A 21,297-nucleotide genomic window follows, 5' to 3' on the forward strand; every position below is an offset into this window, starting at 1 on the left:
GGACTGTTACTGATGTACATGAGTGATGTTCTGCCTTTTCCTTGCTTGTTGCAGAGTGGAGGGAGCAGGAAGTCAGGCCTGTGTTTAGTCTGGCCTACATTGTTGTGATACTGAATCAAGAGGATTTCCTGTTTTGTTTTGTTTGCTTTTTTCCAGAAACGTACTTATTCTTTCTCTGCCTCTTCCCCCTACTCTCCTTCCTGCGCATCATTAGTCCAAAGTGGAATGTTTCCAAGGTTCTTTGAAGATGCTTATAAATAAACCAAGTTCAATGTGCATTTGTTTTTTCCCTGACTAACAATCACTACTGCAAATTACCATATAATTGATCCAAATATGGTAAATTTCTTATTAGTTTAAGAAAAATAGTTACAAAATGTTACTAGCTGTAACTGTGGAGAATAGAAATGTAGGAAAATAGTTTGAAGAGAATACCAACAATGATAACTGAAGGGAGAAATTTACAAGATGACTTATTTTGATTTAATGAGCAAGAACAAACATGGAACATATTTTAATGTAGAATAAAGTAGGAAACTTGAGATCAGGGTTGGGAATGGCAGCAATTAAGATTTTATTCTAAATAAGGCACAGTCTTGTTTTTATGTGCTATGTAGTCTGAGGTTTTTTTTAAAATGGATATTGACTGACAAGGAATGCCAGTGAATTCTTGGGGTTATTGGTGCTCTCTGTAAGAAAGGGAAGAATTTCAATAGCACTTCCTGCCACTCATAAGGAGTATAAATTTCACTGGATCACTGTGTTTATATTCTGGATTTCAGGTTCTTAATCTGCTGTGAATTCTGTATGTTTTCCACCACATACAGGAGCAGGTTCTTTGCTTATTTAAAGGTTGTACATTCCCATATTGTTTGTGGAAGAGAATATACATAGAGTATATAACTTCTTGTATTCTGTACCCAAAAATATTTGTGGTGTGAATTTATTCTCCATTCTGGAACGGTAGCCTCTGGATAATTACCTTGGTTTGCCTAAGGAGACAGTTTGGATTAATACTGCAGAGGAGCAACAACGTATACTTCCCAAAAGAGTTTTAGTAAGGATAAATGTCACATTAACTAACTAAAGCGGATTTACTTGCTGTGACAGGATGATACCACACAACTGGTAAAATTCCTCAAATGTAATTCAGACTAAAATAAAGAACTCTTTTTCACTGTTTTCTGTTTGGACACCAGAAATTTGACACTGCTGATGGCTTGTAAATAGAACATATTTTTCCCAAGCCTTTATAAAAATTTCCCCGTTTCTGCAATTGTGACTCTGTTTTGTGGTGCCTATCTGCCTCTTGTCAGGCATTGGCCTGTCTGTGCGAATTAGAATGCGCACATACCCAAACAGTGATGCAAAATTTGAAATCGCACCAAGTGCACTGCCAGAATCCCATTGTGCGGGATTGTGCTGCGTTTCCAGCTTCAGCTAAAACTCCTTTGTCCTAGGCCATGTAAGCTGGAGTGCTGAAAAATGGTTATGCAGACTCAAGGAGGGAGAGAATCCAAATTGCACATTAATTTGGATAATTAGGTAAACAGTAAATACAAGAATCCTACAGAGCATTAAAATCCCTTTCAATTTTTCTTGTCCTAAAGTTTATTTTTAGACTTGGCAGTGAGATTTGTCACAATAATTGGTATATTGTTTAAACAAGGTCACTGGCTTATTGTGCATGTGTTAATCTATGTTCAACTGGTTTGCTTTTTTTAAAATAAAAATCCCCCCTCAAAAATCTATCTTGGAGCTATTAAAATCCTCCAAATCGGATGCTTCAAACACACTCGGTTGCTGGAAAATATATATCACTTTGACCATTACTGACAGTTTTGCAAATCTAAATCCTGGTAACTGATTGCAGCAGTTTCCCTCTGCTTGTGAGGCTCTGTCATTAGAATAAGAGGGCTTCAGGTGTTTAGAGCAGCTTTTTAAAAAAATAAGAATTATAGTATGTAAATAAGTGAACCTATAATTACTTTTCACCTAACGCAATAATTCTTAACCTATTTACCATTGTGAGCTGCATCCAGTACTACCTGTATGGCCCGGAAGATGTCACATGGGCCTCAGCTGTGTGCTGACTGGGCCACAAGCTGAGAACCACTGGCCTAATGGGATTGAAATGCACAAATTTACCTTTTTGGTCTTGCTTTAAAAGTAATGCAGTGCATTACTCTGAAGTGTCTATTAAGAACTGACATGGGGATCCATGTTTGTGTCTGAGTGACATCATATTTGTTGGGGTTTTTTGGTTTACTAACTGCCTGGAAACTTACCCTGCTGTGTGGAAGTCAAGCTGGGTTGTTTGCTGGTCACATCATGTGTAAAACAGATTCTGCAGTCAGTACTTACTTAACAGTTCTGTTGATTGTGGTCTGAATCTGAACAGAACATAATACATAGCTGCACTAAATCTTCTAGGCTAATAGGAGTAAAAAGTAGTGATTTTGCCACTGAAGGAAGTAAATAAAATGCCATAGGATATGCTCAGGCAACAGAATGGCACTTTAAGAATGGATGAGTCACTCCTATATTATCTTTCTGTATAGGAGGCAATAGGATCCAGTCGTTAGTTGGGGATTAGTAATTGCAGCTTTCTGGGGTTTATTTCTGAGTTCTACCAATGACTTGCAGTAGGGCCTTTTAGAAGTCTTTTAACCTCTGTGTACATCTATTTGTTGATATGAGGATGTAATAGTAACCTCACTGGGGATGTTGAAACTTAGTTGTTTGTTGGTAAATGCTTTTGAGATGATCAGATGAAAAGTGTTAGAGGTATGAATTGCAGAGTAGACTCTCTTTTAAGCAATAACACAAAGGGCCAGAAAAACTCAGCCCCTGGTAGAGGAGTCTGCAGCTAAAACTGGGGAAAATATTGTAACAGAAATGTTTGAGAATATATTTAAGTGGTTGCTTAAGACTAGGTTGCCTATTGTAGGTAAGGTCCTCAGTGCAGCTTTCATAGCTTGAAGAACTGGACTTTGTATGCACAGGCGATTTAGGATTGACTCAGAAATATGCAGTTTAGTCATCTGGTAAGTGAATGTTCATGCTTAACGAAACCCAAAACAAAATAGTTTGGAACTTGAAAGTGAAGTAATCTCTCCAGAACAGTAATGAGGCATGAAGAAACAAAGTACTGATGTCATGGACATCGCCTGAGGCTGCTGTTGTGTGTGGTTCTTTCAGGATTGGGGTTATGCCTCTCTCTGGCTGCCATACAGAAAACAGAGGACTGTCTGCTCAGAGGGGTAATGTTGGTGATGGGGGTCCTTGCCTAGAACACATTCTTCATACAGATGTATTGCCATGCATGTATACTGTTCTTTTTTCTTTTTGGTGGTGAAGGGGTGTGTGTGTATGGCAAAATCTTTCCATAAATAGTCTTCTGAAAGTGCCAATCTCTTCCTTCCTTCCTCTTCTGACCATTGAGTTATCGTATATCCTTCTGTTGTTGGGAAGAGCCTCCTGTATATTGTTACCTTCAAATATATTTAGTTTAGCGTTAGACTTAAATATAAATAAACTGGCACAGAAAGGCTATTTTATTTTAAAATGATAGTCCTGGCATAGTTCTCTCTCCTGGATGCTCGTCTGCCAACTGTGTTTGGATACTCATGTTGGATCTGTGTGCTTTTAAACTCCCCTGGGTTCTCAGCAGGGTTTAGCCACATCCTCTGGCCTCTTGGACATACTTCTCAGGTAGAGAGTATCTGTCTGGAACCACTTCTAGGGAATGGGATCCTCTGGTCCAGCTGCATTGGGCCACCAGGACCAGTGCTGACCGGCACAGCTGCACCATCACTCCCTCCCCAGAGCTTCATCCTCCTGGATATTCTGTTCTGTAATTTAACTCTTCAGGGACACATAATTGAAGCAAATAACTCATGGACTTCAAATCACAAGAGAAACTCAAATTTAGGCAAAATAATAAACACCTATAGGCAATTAGTTCCTGAGCCCTCACCACTCTAGAGCATTCTTTGCAAAGGCTTTAGTCAATGGCTCCTGGGGTCCCAGATCCCCTCTTCTGGAACTCACTCACCTGGCTCCGTCTTCTGTTCCTGGTCACGGAGCCTCCTCTAACTCCTCCACTGAGCTCCCTTCAGATTATTCAGATCCAGCAGTCAAAACCCGAGCAGCAGTTAAAATGTATGCTTGCTGAGCTAACAACCTTTCTGATTGTTCCTTCCTTTCTCTTGAGATTTTCTATTTGCCCAGCTCTAGCCCGTGCAAACAACCTGGGGAGAACTGCTTTCTTTTAGGGTATGTCTTCACTACCAACATTAAAGCGTTGCGGTGGCAGTGCTTTAATGTGGCTGTGTAGTTGCGGCACCGGCGTTGGGAGAGAGCTCACCCAGTGCTGTAAAAAAAAACCCCAAAAAACCCACCCCCACGAGGGGAGTAGCTATCAGTGCTGGGACCGCGACTCCCAGCGCTGGTGCATTGTCTACACTGTCACTTTACAGCGCTGAAACTTGCATCGCTCAGGGGTGTGTTTTTTCACACCCCTGAGCGAGAAAGATTTCAGTGCTGTAAAGTGGCAGTGTAGACAAGCCTTAATCTTCAGTCACCTCATTGTTCTAGGCTGCTTTCCACCTGAATGGAGGATCATTCCTTCATTATTCTTGTACCTCCCTGATCCTGGTCTTGGAGGTACATCACAAACCCTATCAGCAAATAGCTGATTTTTGTATCACTGAATGTCTCAGAATATACTAAAGAGCTTCTTATAGTCTCCCAAGATTTTTGACAGGTTGTCATATTTCCTCCCTGTCATCCATTTCTACTTATTGACATTCACATGGCCGATTTGTAGATAGTAATTATAAGGTAATGATGACATCTTATTTTAAATCACTGACTAATGTCTGCATGGCATTTTGGATACACTTCAAGGCATTATCCCGGTTTTACAAAGGCCACTGGGATTAAATTTCTCGCCCAAGATCAGAAACTGAGTCAGGAGTCCTGGACTAATTAATTCACCTGCTGGCCTCCTGCACTAAACAGCAGACCCCACTTCCTCTCTATATTCCCTATATTGCAACTTGTGGTGCCAATTATTCCCCACAAAGTGATGGTAGTCCAGTCTAATAGATAGTAACCTCTTTGTCCGCTTCTCATTCAGCAGTCACTGCACATGTCAGAAAATACGAATCAGACCAGCAAGTTTCACATACTTCAGTGGTTAACTATGAGTGAAACTAATTGTTTTGTGTGTGTAATGAACATACAACTCAAACATTTAAAATGCTGGAAAGGTACACACAACTTACTTAATTGTCTGACCTCTCCCTTGAAAACATCTGGTAAGGCTTTTTTACTTTGTTAATAAGGGCACCAAAGCCCTTGGGTCTGCCCATTGGGGTTTTTTATCACTAAACTGAAATCCTGAATGCATGAGCACTTGGCATATGGAAAAGAGTAATGAAGTAGTCTTCATAATGCTTCCAAGGTGGCAAAGGCTGGGGTCATCTGCCTGATAGGTATGCTCTGTGTTCTGGGGGGAAGGGGAGAAAATTTGGGGCAAAAATTCCAAAACAAATACTGCAGATGAATGGGTGTTGCCACCACTGTAGGTATTTCCACCTTGTCCTCCACAGCCTCTTAGCTCACACCAGTGCAGGAACCATAATACGAGACAGAATTTTTCTATTAAAGATTTGTGGTATTTACACAGCAGAACGTAAATACTGTAATTATGGATATTGCTGAAGTTTGTTCCTTATTTATACCATAATAATATATTGGTGTATAATGGTACTGGAGAATACTGTTCGATTGAGCAGTGGTTGATTTTACTTCTTGGTTTGGAATGAAGATGTTGGCTTTTTTGCAGGTTTTCCAGTTTCTGAGAAGTTACAACTTCAGATGTGTTTCATGGGGATAGTATGCTTGGATAGTATGGGGGATTCATGGGGATAGTATGCTTGGATAGTATGGGGGATTCATGGGGATAGTATGCTTGGATAGTATGGGGGATTCATGGGGGTAGTATGCTGGAAAAAAACCTGTTTGTTCACTCTGTTAGAACGCTTCTGGCACCAGTGTTCAGGTGTTCTATTATTGTGGATTGTTGGTTCACAAAACACAGTCTGTGAAATCAGAGCAATTTCTGCACATGTGGTTTTGAGAGGTTTTGGTCAGCGTATCTGTTGCTCCTAAATTCTGCTAGCTATATGTATAATAGGAACAGAGGAATTGCCATTCTGGATCAGATCAATAATCCTTTTAATCCAGTAATTTGCCCTCTAGGTGGACGATACGTAGCTGTTTCAGAGGAAGATGTAAATATTTCCATTCTAGCTTATTTTCTCAAAGGGCGTGGCTATACTGAAAACTTCAAAGCGCTGCCGTGGGAGCGCTCCCGCAGCAGTGCTTTGAAGTGCAAGTGTGGTCATGCGCGCGAGCACTAGGAGAGAGGTCTCCCAGCGCTCCTGGTAATCCACCTCCATGAGGGGATCAGCTCCGAGTGCTAGGAGTGCGGCTTCCAGCACTCGGAGCCTGTTTACACTAGCGCTTCAAAGCACTCTGACTTGCTGCGCTCAGGGGGATGATTTTTCACACCCCTGAGCCAGCAAGTTAGAGCGCTCTAAAATGTAAGTGTCGCCAAGCCCTTAGCTATAACCATGTCCTTTGTGGTAACAGGAGTAAAATAACTTAGTTTTTCTCACTGTTGTCAATAGATATGACTCAGTACACATATGGAGCAGATTCTTTGGGTAAGACTGTGCCATTTTTACACAGTCATTCAGAACAAACCTACAATTAAAGGCTACTATTTCTGTTTCTTACAAAATTCAACCTTTTAATTTGACAAAAGCCCCCTGCAATAGTAGTTGAAATTTACATAACTTGTTAGTGAAGGGCCATCACATTGAATATTTACTTAGGTCTTGAAATATATTTAATTTGCTGTTGCTGGAGAGAGTGAGAGTAGAGGAGGAGCAACAATACACAGCAGTATCTTTGTTTAGGTCCCAAGTGACCAATTAGTTTTTACAATTTGTCGAGGAAAGTAATGTCTTTTTACATAGCAAGTTCTTTAAATACTTGAAAATTTATTTAAAATCCAGAAGACATTTCTCGTTAGAGTAGGACCCAAAATTTGACCTAAATTTAGAATTTTTAAACTGTGATTACTGTTGAGATCGTCTTCCTCTATGTCTAGAATCTAAATCTAATGAATTAATAATCTAAATTAACAATTGACTTTCCTTTTTCCTTATGGCTTGAACCAATACTGAACATACTTTACAGATGACGTTACCACCTACAGCAGTATAGCTGCAACTGAGTTCTCATTAACTGAAGAAATTGGGTGTGCTATCACCACCGATCCTAGCCTAGAATCTATTCGTTCTATACCAGAGCACCTCAGTTAACTTTTGTTTATTGTGTAACATAACATTCTCTTTTTATATTCAAATGGATATTTGTATAGTAGCTAGTTGCCCTTCCCAGAATAAGCTTATATAAGGGTGCTGCTGTGCTTACGTCTCCTGCCTTTCCTTCTATCATCCTCCCCTCTGCTGCTGCCACATTAAAATCTTATTAGATGGTGGAATTGACTTCAGAGGTACCACCCCATCTTCTCTTCTCTACTTCCCTATGGACAGCTCAATGCATAGTAGTGGAATTTAGTGTCCTCTCCAGTGGGATTGTAACAACAAACCTAAGACTCCACCTTTGTTGTCCTGTTCTACTTTTTTTCTCCCTTTATACTGTTTAAGATTTGCAAGATGAACTGATTTTAATATACTTTTAATCTCTATTTTTATTAAATGAATCTTTGCTCCAGATTCCTTTAAAGCTGTAAATCTGCAGGAAAGTGCAATTTTCAATTATCTTTAACTTGTCCAACTTGGAACAGTAGAAGTAGTGTGTGGCTGCACATGTGTACACTGTAAATTTCCAGAAAATAATTTGATATGTCTGGAACTTTGAAAAAAGTCAGACTGAATTATATAACTTCAGCATTTTTGCTAGATAACATCAATTACAGGCTCTGTTATCTTTTCCCTCTTTCTCCCCCCCCCCTTCTATATTTAGTTGAAAAATATTCTACAGATGCTGCTTATGGGGCAGGATGTTTAGCCTTCCCTTTCCTACTTACAGCAGCCAGGGCTTTTGATGTCAGATGAATGATGTCCCATTAATATGGTGTGTCTGTCTCCCGTAGTGCATGCATGAAATGGTGGATGCTAAAATTATCAGGTCCATTATATTTGCCAGCCTGTGTGTAGAGGATGTGGTCACTTACTACAGCTGTATGTGAAGGGGGACAGAGAGAGAGAGAAAAATGGTCATGTGAATTTTGTTTGAACACAGTCAGCAGGGCCTCTGGTATAATATTTATCCATTAACATATGTATATGCTACAAATCCTTTCCCTTGGTCAGTAATGCTAACTTTGCAGTTAGTTTGCTTGATGCTGTGATCAAATTTGGCAATATTGTCTACTGCTGGTAGAATGTTGGTTTAAAAGATTCCAAGTGTAATACTTTTTCCCCTGGCTCAAGTGAAAAGAGGATTGGGCAGATGAAAAGGTAATTTTGCCTACTGGAAAACAATTTCAGTAAAAGGCTAAGTGAGTAGGTTGGTGAAGATTTGACATGGTATTCAACCCAATCTGTAATCATAAAGAAATGGATATCAGAGTGGGGATAAGAACAGTTGCTAATTTTAGATTTTCTTTTCAGTTGAGAGGGATCTTACAAAGATTGTCACTAAAGGAGGTGAAATGTGTTAATGCCACTAGTCTTTTTCTTTTAGATATATGACTTCATATTTCAGTTTAAGTCTTAGTGATTTGTCTCAGGTTAAGCCCCATGAATGTTTTTGTCCATAGCACAGCTGGCAGTACCTGCATTGGGGAAGCAAATTCTGGAATAACAACTGTTACAAGTCAGGACTGAGGGCCTGCATTAGAAAAATTTGCACTGGTATATGTATGCTGATGTAGCTACATCAACTGTAAGTCAACTCAGTAAAAAGAAAAGCACTGAGGGGTAGAACACATGGGCCAGTCCTGTGACTACTGGATGCCTTGGTGAAGAGATGTCAGATAGTGGTGTAGTTGCATGATGACTGAGGACTAAGCTAGAAGGATGTTGCCCTTTATTTTGGTCACAGGCCCATTGTGATACTGGAAACCAGCTTTGCGTTCTGATTTATTCAAAATTGCTGATCTTTTTCTGCAAGCACTAACAAATTGGTCCAGTCTCTGACATGCATTTCTAGCTGAGAGTTTGCTGTATTAACACTTTGAAGTGTTGCCTTCAGAGGAATGCTAATTCAGGTTTCAATAGATAACCATGATCCCAAACACAGCAATTTTTTAAGGTACTGCTCAGCTTTTCCCCTGAGTGTCTTCATTCACTTATGTGAAGCAGTCACATGCAGATATGTCAGGTGCGCTGTTCTAGACACGTAGTCCAAGGAGAAGTGGTCTTCACCTGCAGGAAGTTTTGCAGCGGGAAGCAGATGGATCCCAGTGATAGGAGATGGGAAGGGGATGTTACATCATTAATTACTTAGCTTTGCATAAACAAAACTTAGCATTTTGAAAAATGTCTTTCTAGCAAATGGAGGAAAAGTCATCTTTGAGGCTATTTAGCTATGTATCGTGATTGAAAGAGATCTGTGACTCTTATTAACTTACCAATTATGGTTGGCACTAGAGCACTTTATGTACAGTTCCAGCTCTAGTGTGTCATGCAGTCTGAGTTAGCTTTGAAAGTGAAAGAATATAGAAAGCTCTAGATTGCTTTTTCCTATGGCTGGTTGAATAAATTTTTCTTTGATATATCTGCGTGTGTTTGCATACAGACTGTCCAAACAACACATTATAGGGCACAGTACTGAATTTGTAGTGAAGGCTGTGTTCAGATGTCCCTCTGTTATGCCCTATTTTCCTGGACTGTCTGTCTGTGATGGGAGGAGGTGATTTGTCTGAAATTTTGAATATCTAAAGTAAGAAAGATTTTTCCTGAGAACTTGGAAGCTATATATTAAAATATATCTGGTAGTGAATCTAAAATTGGCTTAGTTCCTATATAAAGCAGTGTTGCGGTATGCTTCAGTGGCCTTTTTCTCAGTGCAATAAATACTGAAGATGAACTAGAATTTTGTACGTGTATTTCTGCTTCTACACACCCAGGAACTGGATAGCTTTCACAGAAAGGGCATTAAAAGAAATTAACTAATCTTTATTGTTAAGGGCTGGATCTCCTCCAACTGCTTAGCAATTAACATTTTTATCACTTGACTAGTAATGCTTATTACTAAGCAATTAGTGATTAAAACTTCTGGTACTCCAGGAGTTGTTTACAGTGGAGCTGGGTGGGTCATAGGGAAGTACTGAATGAGGAAAGGGAACTCTGGGGACCATCACATGGAGGAGAAACAGCTAGGGAGAGGGAGGATTGAAGTGGTTGACTTCATTTGAATATACTTGATTTTCATGGGATTTGATCACAAACTTAATGTTTTTCTATTTTTAGCACTAGTTTTAGAGACTAGTTAAAGAACTATATGAGCATGGATTTGACATATATATAATGGCTTCTTTGGATCTTTTATAGGAAGAGAAAGTAGACGGTAATGGCACATTTGGTACTATTTTGTAAAAGGATTTAGGAAGTTAAAATTTATTTTTACAATCAGTGTTTAAAATAAAAACTAAGAAACGTGTGCAGCTTTTCTGGCATGAACAGCTCTAGCAGGGCTTATGTAAATGTGCACATCGCTTTTTCTTATTACAGTGATACAAATTATACAAATGTAGTAATAGTTCTTCCCCCCTCCCCCTTCATTTTCAGTAGCTGGAGTTGTAACAAAATGTAAAAGATGACAGAGTACCAACTAGATAGAGCAGTAAGTGTAAACTCGATGCAAAGTAGTTTTGTAAAAGTAGATTAAGTAAACCCAGTTAAAACAACGGAAGAAAACATAACCAAGATATCTTGCAGTTTATCCTCTTTCTAAACCAGATTGCAAAAATCTAGTTTTTTGTGCCCCTGTGTAGGTAGGGAGCTCAACAGAGGAATCCAATTCCAAGTTTGTCTTCAATATCACGATGAGGGAAACTTGATCTAATACAGTGGTCCTCAAATTGTGGAATATGCCACCCCCTGAACACTGAAGAATGTTCAGGGGGACGTGCAGCAGGGCCTGGGCCAGCTAGGATTGCTAATTTTGGTTGGACATATTCCTGGAGGTTTCATCACAGGACATAATCTTTAATGAAAGATTAATTTTTAATTCCCGGAGACTCCAGGGCAATCCTGGAGGGTTGGCAACCCTAGGGCCAGCCCCCATGAGGGGCGGGGAGGGAGCACCATGCTCCCAGCCCCACTCCACCCCCTCAGTAGCTCTGCCCCAACCCTGTTCAGCCCCCAGTCCTGCTCCGCCCCTAGTACCAGCTCCACCCCCAAGCTCCCCTTTATCCCCTACTGCACCCCCAGTCCAGCTCTGCCCTCATTCCCTCTCCACCCTCAGACCAGCTCTGCCTCTAGCTCCGGCTCCTCCCCTATCCCTAGTTCCACCCCCAGCTCTGCCTTCAACCCAAGCTCTGCTGCTGAGGAAGCCTTGGCTGTGCAGGAATGGCGTGGGGGCCTGCACAGACTCCGTTAATGGTGGTGGGGGGGTGCAACAGAAAAAGTTTGCGCACCACTGATCTAATGTAATGAAGTGTTGTTTTGGTTCCAAAAGAACAGTTTAGAAGTGAGCCTATGTATGTTTTCCAACCCAAATATTCTTCAGTATCAACCCCTTACTTGGTACTATATGCATATTTAAGGGTTGCAAAATAGTTTCTGTAAAGGAATTTACTCTCTACCGCTTGGTTTAGCTACTGTTACTTGGTGTTTGGGGACTAGCACCTCTTGTGGGATTTCTGTCTCTAGTTAAGAGTGCTTGGTTGTTTTTCAGTCCTATCACTGTGAACAACATACTGTAGTTTTCCATGTGGCGTTTGCCTTCAGTCCTGTATATAAATGCACTACTAAACCAAGAGGTGGCAAAGGCATGGCTCACAGTGGCTAGTTCCTTATTTTAAAGGAATGGGTACAATCTCATGACTAGCTGAAAATGAAAGACTGTATTTCTTTCCACAGTTGCTGGCCATGCTTTAAGAAGCGATGGTGCGTCCTGCACTAAGACTGAACATTGTCTTGTGAATCTGATGATCAGAAGGCAGATTCTCTTGATAAAGAGAGGAGAATGATGTTCTGGCTAGCAATTTGCAGCATTCCTCTTTCTACCAGCATCATCTTTTACTTGTCTGTGTACAGATTAAATGGGAATAGTTTAGTTACTGAGCTTGAATATTTATATTTTTGTAGCTGAAGTATGTAAGTCAGCAAGTGTACTTTTATTGTAAAAAGAAATAGCAGTGTTACATTAATCTTTGAGATTCTCCAGTGTCCTTAAGATACTCAAGGTTTAAAAAAAAAAAAAAAAAAAAAGCCTTACTCATGCTCAGTGTTAATATAAAATTATCAATGACATTCCAAGTGATTGCTAACACTCAGTGTGCTTAACTTCCAAAAGGAAAACCCTATTCCCACCTGAAACGGACAAGTAAATATGTAACTAATAAGACATATGCCTGTCCATTTTCCTCCTTACTTTTCTTGAATGTTGTTTCCCTTCAACCCTCCCTTCATCTGCTTTTGCCTTTTTAGATTTCAAGTTCTTGGAATCATAGAATCGTACAACTGGAAGGGACTGCGAGAGGTCATCTAGTCCTCGTGGCAGGACTAAGTATTATCTAGACCATCCCTGACAGGTGTTTGTCTAACCTGCTCTTAAAAATCTCCAATGATGGAGATTCCACAACCTCCGTAGGCAATTTATTCCAGTGCTTAACCACTCTGACAGTTAGGTTGGACATTAGGAAAAACTTTCTAAACCTCCCTTGCTGCAACTTAAACCCATTTTTTCTTGTCCTAAGGAGAATAATTTTTCTCCCTCCTTGTAACAACCTTTTATGTACTTGAAAACTGCTTTGGAGCAGGGCTTCTCTTCTAGTGCTTAGAAGGCACTTAAAGCTTTTTGTGGAACTACCAAAATATTATAAACAATTATGAGAGTTTTACATTATAATCCTGTGACTGAAATAGATCAAATATCGTATTGTTTGCTGTTAATAAAAAAAATTAATCACAAAGAAATCTGCATTTTGTATCTTATACTGTTAATTATCTTTTGAAGATTTAAAAAAAATAATCAAAGCTTATATTAGTACATTTAAGAGTGAAAATCAAATGATTAAATGACTGGTGGATTATTCAACCCCCCCCCCCAAATAAACAGAACATATGGTCAAACTTATCAATGTTGAATTAAAGTAGCCCTCATGCCAAGAATTCTTGTGAGCCGTGGGACTGTGTTCACATATGGTTCACATGGTTAAAAACAGGAGGTGAAAGGTGAAGATATTCTGAATAAATGTTCTCCAGTTGACCAATGAGCCTGTTTCTTTCACTGCAGTTATTTCACCTGTTGACAGAGTAATAGGTGGCTTTGGATGGCTTGGGACCCAGCCTAATCAGTTGCAAATTAATCTATCGTGACACAACAGACCATGTAAATGCTTCCCATGATGAGTTTATGGTCTGGAATGATGGAGTTCTTGCCTGTGAGTAACAGGACTCAGATTGAGCAAAGTGGAAGAACTCTGATACAGTAACTGTCTTGGATGCCACCAACAGCAATAGATTCTGAAGGCCAAATGAGATCAATTTGAAGTCAGTGGGGTTGCGTTGGTGTAGCTGAAGGCTTTGTTTGGCTTCCAGTATCTTCATTATTGGTAGCATTGCATGAGAAATATAGAACACAGCTTGATTCTGAGCCCAGTCTGAGTTTGCTGAGCTTGCAGTTAGACGAATCATCTTTTTATTTCTAGAGTAAACAAATTTGATCGAAAATCATCGAGACACAATAAACGCAGAACCCCACTGTGCCATTGTTAGGTTAACTTTTCAGAGAAGAGCCAGCCATTGTTTAGAATATCTTGAACTTCAGCGAAATGGAGATAGCCAGACAAGGTTTCCGTCAGTTTAAAAGTCCGTTTTTCATTTGATGAGCAACGGCAGCATCAATGAAGAGAGTAATTAGTAAAATGCTTTTCTTTCTTCATTTACATTTAAACAAACTGATCTCTGATTTGAGATTCCTGGGCTTCTCGTCTTTGGAGGAGTTAATGCTTCACATCTTTTGCTTTCTGAAGTTCTGACACTGAGAGTAGCATAACATAGAATTTTTGTCTGAACTTCCTCACCCAACTAAAGGCACCTTTTAAGAGTTGAATTCATAGTTTGCATTCTGTGTTGCTTTATCCTGTATTCTGCATGCAGAAAGGCTAACTATCCTATATATGTGTGCATATATAGTGCATCCTTTTTTGGAAATGTGTGGCATAAAAATGTTGATGGGTTATGGTATCCTGTTCAATAGGAAATCAGCTTGCAGATGAATTACAGTAAAATGAGCAGGCAGATTAGTTGATATAAATGAAATGCCACTGGAAAGATGATAATGACGTCTTGTCATTCAATAAGCTGTTAGTAGGACAGCAGCAGAGGGGGAAGGGAATGGGACTGATCATCAAGCTATCAACTACTGTCTGTCTCATTCTGCCTTTAACTAGTGTTGTATTACATCCATTTTTTTTAGAATAATGCTGACGCAACTAGCTATGTATTTTCCAACTTAATGTCTCACACTCGTGCGTGCGCACACACGCTCTTGCCATACTGGTCATATGCTGGGATCTGGTCCTATGACTGAGCTCAAGAGCAATCAAAACCCTATGTGCAAACATGATTTGCATCTGCACTGACTATGGTTTCAAACTGTGTTTCAACAGCATTCAGAAAATGTGCTAAAATTTTGCAAAGGGGAAGATGTCTTCAGCTAGCATGATTACTAAAAAACAAAACAATCCCCCCACCACCACTCTATCTTTACTAAAGCATATAGTATTCCTAGTAGCGATTGTTAGAATGCTTGTCAAGCATGGTTTTGTAGAGTTGACCAGAAATACACCTACTCATTTCCAAATAGTTTTAGCTATTGTTTGAGTAAATAGAATAAAACACACCAAGCTTCCATATACTTTTATGTATTTTTAAACTTCTACAAAGCTAATTTATCCAGATGCTAACGGAGGCTTTAAGTTGATGTATTTAATCTGATTTATTTTGGTTGCCTACTACCCAGTCTCAGTGGTTCTGCTCGTGTCCCTAAATTGACTTTAGTGTCTACATTTGCCTGATGTTTTACTGTTCCTCCTACTACTTAATTAAAATATTGTCTCGTCAGTTTAGCTATAAAAATGAAAACTAATGTTCTTCTCAGTCTGAAGAACCCATTCTAACTCTCCTGCTTTTACTTTCTTTGATGGCTGCAGTTGTGACCATTGCTGCTCTTAGTGGCGCTTCCCTCCCCCTTTTTTGTTGTTCCTGTGGTCATAAACTGACATTGACTGCAGGACAGTGCAAAACATGAAACATTTGAAAAAAAAAAAAAAAAACTAAACAGTTTCCCTAACTTGCCAGGGAGATTTCAACGAGTATTTATTGGGTCTTTTTTTTTTAATTGAAATGAAGCCATAATTGTCTCCAAACAATGTTCAACCCTTTGCTCCAAGGTAATGCATTCTGTAAAGAAAGGGCTACAGCTCTTTAGCTCTACCTGGTAAGACAGAGGTATCCAACCGGTGGTGTACAGGGAAGAGAAACTACCTGACAGGTGGGAAAATGCCATAATTAATGTTCCCTTGAGGCTGAAAGTGAAGCTGGAGTGCTGCTTGAAAGCAACCTGCCTTCCTTCCCTGTTTCCACTATCGTTCATAATGAAGCTAGCCACAGGGCTCTTGGTGCAGGCAGCAGCCAGTGGTTCAGACCTCACTTTTCACTGCTCCTGTGATAAGCTAAATAGCAAGAGCATAACTAACCTGGACATGTGGAACCACCAGCAGATGCCTCCACTCTAAGCAGCATATAGCTTCCTGCTGAAGTGGGAACAGGACGGGAGAACTGCAAAACTGAGGAATGGTTAGAATTGGCAAAGAAAAAATTAGAGAAGAGAAAGGTCCAAGGCACTTAAGAATGAGAGAGTAAATGGACTGCAAAGAAAGAGGAAAGTGTTCCGAATAAGGCATGAGTAGACATAGGTGGAAGCGGGTGTGCGAGTCATCTGCCAGCTCATTAGAAAGGGGAGCTCCATCAGAAGAATATTGAGAAACACTGCTGTAAGTACTGTACTTCTGGGTTGCTGGAGTTCCATGACTCTTCTGACTGACCGTACGTGATTCTCTGTCCTTGATCAGAATGAGTTGTTTGTGGCTCTAAGCTCCTTTTGGCTGGACCTACCCTCTTCTTAGAAGGAAACTGAAAAAGGGAGGAAAAATTGGGGTTGTGCTATTCTTTGCTGCTTTATGGTGGGGGAAAAAAATAAGACGGAATGGTTTTACCAATCCAAAAAAAGATAAAAATTGTTTTTGCTTTAAAAATACAGAAATGTCCAGTTCCCTAGCCAGAATGAAATATTTTTTTAAACTTCTGCATCCCCTGATCAGAATAGCAAAATTGTGTGACATGAGAAGAGCTGACAGAGTGAAATCTCCTCAAGAATCTGAAAATTAACCAGTCATGGAAGGAGAAAGAGGTCTTAGCTGGATTTTTTAAAAAATCACACTTGCCTTAATTGCTGTCACAAATATGACACTAAGTTTTGACAAGGGCAGGTTAATTTACTTTTCCATCAATAATCCATGTTGCACACACTTCCTTGCTAAACTTTTAGTGGTGTCACTCTTAAGGCAAAGCGGGCTCACCTTACAGGTGACCTGTGAGATCTTTAATAATCTGTTGTGAAATGTGGAGAGCTCTTCCCCTTTTGATTGAAATAAACATAGAATACATTATGTATGTTATGACACATTATTTAAACTCCTCTAACTTGTCTACTCAAGGGTAAGGCAAATTTCTTTTGCCTGTCCTGCTATAACCACTAAACACACTAAATCACAATATGTGGCTTTGGAAAGGGGAAAATAAAACGTCCTCCCGTCAATCAGACACTGGACCAGATTCTGTAGCTTTGGCAGTGCAAAGGGGTTGTAAAACTGCCCTAACTAGACGGCTGAAGATTCCTTCAGCATGTTCCAGTCATGTCTCCTTGAAAATCACTACAAGTCTACATAGTTTAAGAAAGCCTGAAGCTGCTGTGAACCATGGCATGGACTGAACTGGCTCCTCAGCAGCCCCTGGGATTAGGGAAGAGTGAAGGTGGTATATAGCTAGACTTGGAAGCATTAGGTTTTTATCAGTTCAGGTCAGTAAACACTGATTTCACTCTGAACATACACACAAACCAATGAAAAAATATTTCCACCAATAATAATTGGAATTTACAGGTAGATAAAGTAAGAAAAATGCTGCTTGAGAACTTATTAGAGTTTGATTTAAGGATATTTGCTTGGTATGTTGTGATGTGTGATGCTGACAATTTGTGTTTTAACAATTATAAAATTTTAACTTTTTGGATCTCTGCATCTACAGTCATTAAATAATTATTGTCTGACCTCCATAATTTCTTCAACTGTGAAAATGTGAATCAGTAAAAATAAAAAAAATCTTAAACATTGATAGTTTTTGTCAAAATAATAACACATAAACCAAACTCTAAGTCTATATATAGCTCTCTTTACACTCTCTCTCTCTCTGTCTCTGTCTCTCTCTCTCTCTGTCAGCTGCACTGAGCAGAGCTATGGTGTAGTCGAGGATCTAGTTCATCAGGTGCGTTTTTCTGAAGAAATTACAAAGTTACAAATGAAGGAAAATGTCCAAATAGCTGCTCTGTTTTTTTCCTTGCCATATACCTGCAAGACATTTCTGTTTATGGTATACTTCAGTTTGTGTGTATGGTGAATGTTCAACCCAGGAAACGATTGATCTGGGAAAAGCAACATTTGGAAGGTACTGGGAACACAAATGTTGGTGCCTAGATATTCAGAATATGTCTACATACTGCAATTAAAGACCCATGGCTGGCCCGTGTAAGCTGATTTGGGCTTGGGCTATGGGGCAGTTTAATTGCAGTGTAGATGCTCTGATTGGAGCCTGGGCTCTGAGATCCTCTCCACTTGTGGGGTCCCACAGCCTCTGCTCCAGTCTGAGCTTGAACATCTACACGGCAATTAAACAGCCCTTTAGCCCAAGCCCTGTGAGACCAAGTCAGCCGGCACAGTGACTGGTGAACTAGAAATGCCCAGATACAAATAGTATCATGCACTCTGAGTATGATCTGCCGATGGGAGCTTTTTCTGACAACACAAAGCTTTTATTTGATTATTTAAAATCATACTGGAGAATAGGGGGGTGAAATTCTCTGAATCCTAGAACTTTCTTCCATTTGCTGTTTTTCTGGTCTCTCAATGAAGGTGTTGAACCATACAGTAAGAAACCGGAAAGCAGGAGACTTTCTTGTCTTCTGACTTACTCGTGGTCCTCTGGTTTTCCTGTCTCCTAAGGGGATGAGGATAGAGATGGGAAATGTTGAATGCAAACTTGTTTGTAAAATATTCCTTGCTTATAAATGAATCTGGACAACTTTGAAGCCCATGAACTCCCTTTTCTGGCCTGCCTGGGCATGATCCAGCTTTCTCTCCAAGTCTATTCAATATCGCTTGAGTAGTTGCAGTGCTTGCAGCTCTTGGAGTGTACCCACAGCCACTGCATCATCAGGAGTACTGAGATTTTGGAGATGACCTGAGAAATCCCCCAAGAGCCTGAGCCTCTGGCCAGTGCTTGATTGTAGGCACGTATGCATTAGATGTATCTTGTCTCCTTGGCAGTGTCTGTGACGCTCTTGCCCATTGGCTTGTTTCTTTCATAGTGAATTAATTTACTCATCTGTTCCAGAGAGTAACGTGGTTTTTACAAAACACAGGACTCAACATAATACATTTTTCAATCCGTATTCTGTATCCAAGGATTATTTTTCAGATTTTCTTTATTACTCATAAACTTGGCCACTTTAAAGTAAACACAGCCGCTATCTTTCTATATCTTACATGCCAAAAAACACAAGATTTTTTTTAAAGGACATTGGTCGTGGTGAGTTGGATATCTTTACAGACCCATTCCATGTTGATTCAGAATGGAATTGCGGGAGCAATTCACAATGTTTGCCTGCTGTAGTTATCAGGGATGTACATTGGCTGATGAAAGAGCTCTAGCTCAAAGCAAAGGTTCTGTAGTGGGACGGACAATTTTATTGGTCTGCCAAGCCAGATTATCCTTTTATATTACCAGAAAAGTATTTTTGATTGTCGCTGTTGTAACATTAGTCAAGCGCCTGTCAATATTTCCATTATAAACCTCCTATTTTCAAGGGTTTATGAATAGACTATTTTTTAAAAAATCTTGCTCTGGTCTGAAACTTGGCATAGGAGATAGGAGTTCAGCAGCAGATATTTTCTCTAACAAATTTAAAATAGTCAGCTGTTTCTTAAACTGTAGAGAGGGCAAAAAAAATTCTTTGGTTAAACAGATAGGAATATTTTTTCCAATCCACTTATTCCAATTAGATTTATAAAAGCAAAACTCTACTCCCTATTAAGGGGGGGGGCGGGGGAGAAGCATATTCCATTTGCCACAAGAGCTTGCCTCAAAACTTTCCCTTTCTTAACTTTGGTTTATGATTGACTAAATCCCACCCACCTTCTCTCTTCTTTCCTCCTCCCCTATGCATATTTCCCTTCAGTATATTTACATTATTGCTACTTTAAATTACAGCTTTCTTTCATTTACTCCCACTGATCCATATAACATCGCTTTTGCCTTGCTGTCTGAGGTTTGCAGCACCCAATTCTTATGAATCTATTTGCCTCTCTCAAGGAATTTTGAGATACTTTGTTTGACAAGATATGTATGGTAAATATACACTGAACAGACTTATTCAGGAATTGCTCTTCTGCATTAAATGTTGCTTTAAGCTATCACTTAATGTACCCAACTTCTCAGGTCCTGAACATAAGAAGGATGACTGCTAATTTAGATTTTGGGGCGGGGGCGGGGGAGTTGGTATTTTTTTACTGCGACTTCATGCTGCATGAATGTGTGGCTTTAAGTTAAGGTAATTCCACATTCCCTTATTAACCCACTGTTGTTGCAAAGTGAAAAAGTGAATTACGATTGGCTCAGAACCCCATTGTGGGTTTTCAAGACTGGTGGTTTTTTAGTCATTTCCTGAAAGTTTGGTGCAGAAACCTGAAAGCGCAGGAAGTGACAACTGACTCGCAGAGCTGAATTCATCTTCAGAAGGAGAGCAATTTGCTGTAGGCGAGGGTTCCTGTATGTTGAAGACTCTACTGAGATGCAGAAATATGGAGTAATAAGTGATGGTGTGAAATTCTATATCTAAATGACACCCGATTGATTCCAGCTCATCAGGAAGAACATCTACTGTCATTCGTAGCCACACTACTGAAGAAAGCAGCTCAAGCATTAAAATGCTTTTGAGTACTGACGAATGTGAACTGTAGCTGTATGACTGGTAAAGCAAAAGGAAGTGTAAGTTAAAGAAACTGAAAGCTGAATGGTGAAAAATGAGTGTGTTTAAAAAGCAGTACCGTCCCTCTGCTGCAGCCTTTAGACGATCATTGTCAGAACAGGGGAGTGGAAGTACAAAAGTTGCAGCTAATTTGAAGGAATATCAATGGTACTACCAAATGAAGAGTAAGAGGACACATGAACAAGCAATTTCAGACCTAGAAAAGTCACTTGGTGCATACAGATGGCAGACGCATCCCAGGTTTCACTGGAAGGGGAGCAAGAGAGAGTTGTCTCACAGTCTTAAATGGAAACATAATCAGCTAAGTCCTATTGAATGCCCTTTGAGGATGGACAGTAGTGGTGCTGATGATCTCCAGGAAGACCCAGCAAGGAAGATGAGCCAGGCAGATAGTATACCATTTCGAGTTCCATTCAGCAGGTCTATGTCTGAGCCTGCCCCACACTGGAGAAATAGAAGTGTAAAGCCATTTCTGCAACCAGTGCGCTCAGTAGATTGTGAGCAACAGGGATATTTCATCCATGATATCTTCTCTACGCTTTCAAGTGGCTTTTCTAAGATATTGACCCGAAAAGGGGAGCCCAGCACTGAGCCAGTGAATGAATGGAGGACGGACTGTAATCAGATTGATTTGAATACAGGTAACAGTGAATTGTTTTGTTCTCCTTATAGCTGGTTAACAGGTGAGCATAG

The 21,297-nt window shown here is 39.9% G+C and overlaps 1 protein-coding gene across 4 annotated transcripts in view; it reads left to right on the forward strand.

Moving 5' to 3' along the window:
• RASAL2 (RAS protein activator like 2) overlaps positions 1–21,297 on the forward strand; it is a 275,004-nt gene that overhangs the window by 64,048 nt on the left and 189,659 nt on the right. The window contains exon 1 of one of the 4 annotated variants that reach the window (XM_073356486.2): positions 20,331–21,245. The exons of the other annotated variants lie outside the window; for them this stretch is intronic. Within the exon in view, the coding sequence (XP_073212587.2) occupies positions 20,639–21,245 (607 nt within the window). The 5' untranslated portion in view covers positions 20,331–20,638. Of the gene's footprint in view, positions 1–20,330; positions 21,246–21,297 lie in introns of those variants that run through there. 4 annotated transcript variants of the gene reach the window in all.

Source organism: Lepidochelys kempii, chromosome 8 (genome assembly GCF_965140285.1).
Source record: "Lepidochelys kempii isolate rLepKem1 chromosome 8, rLepKem1.hap1, whole genome shotgun sequence".
Taxonomy (NCBI): domain Eukaryota; kingdom Metazoa; phylum Chordata; order Testudines; family Cheloniidae; genus Lepidochelys; species Lepidochelys kempii.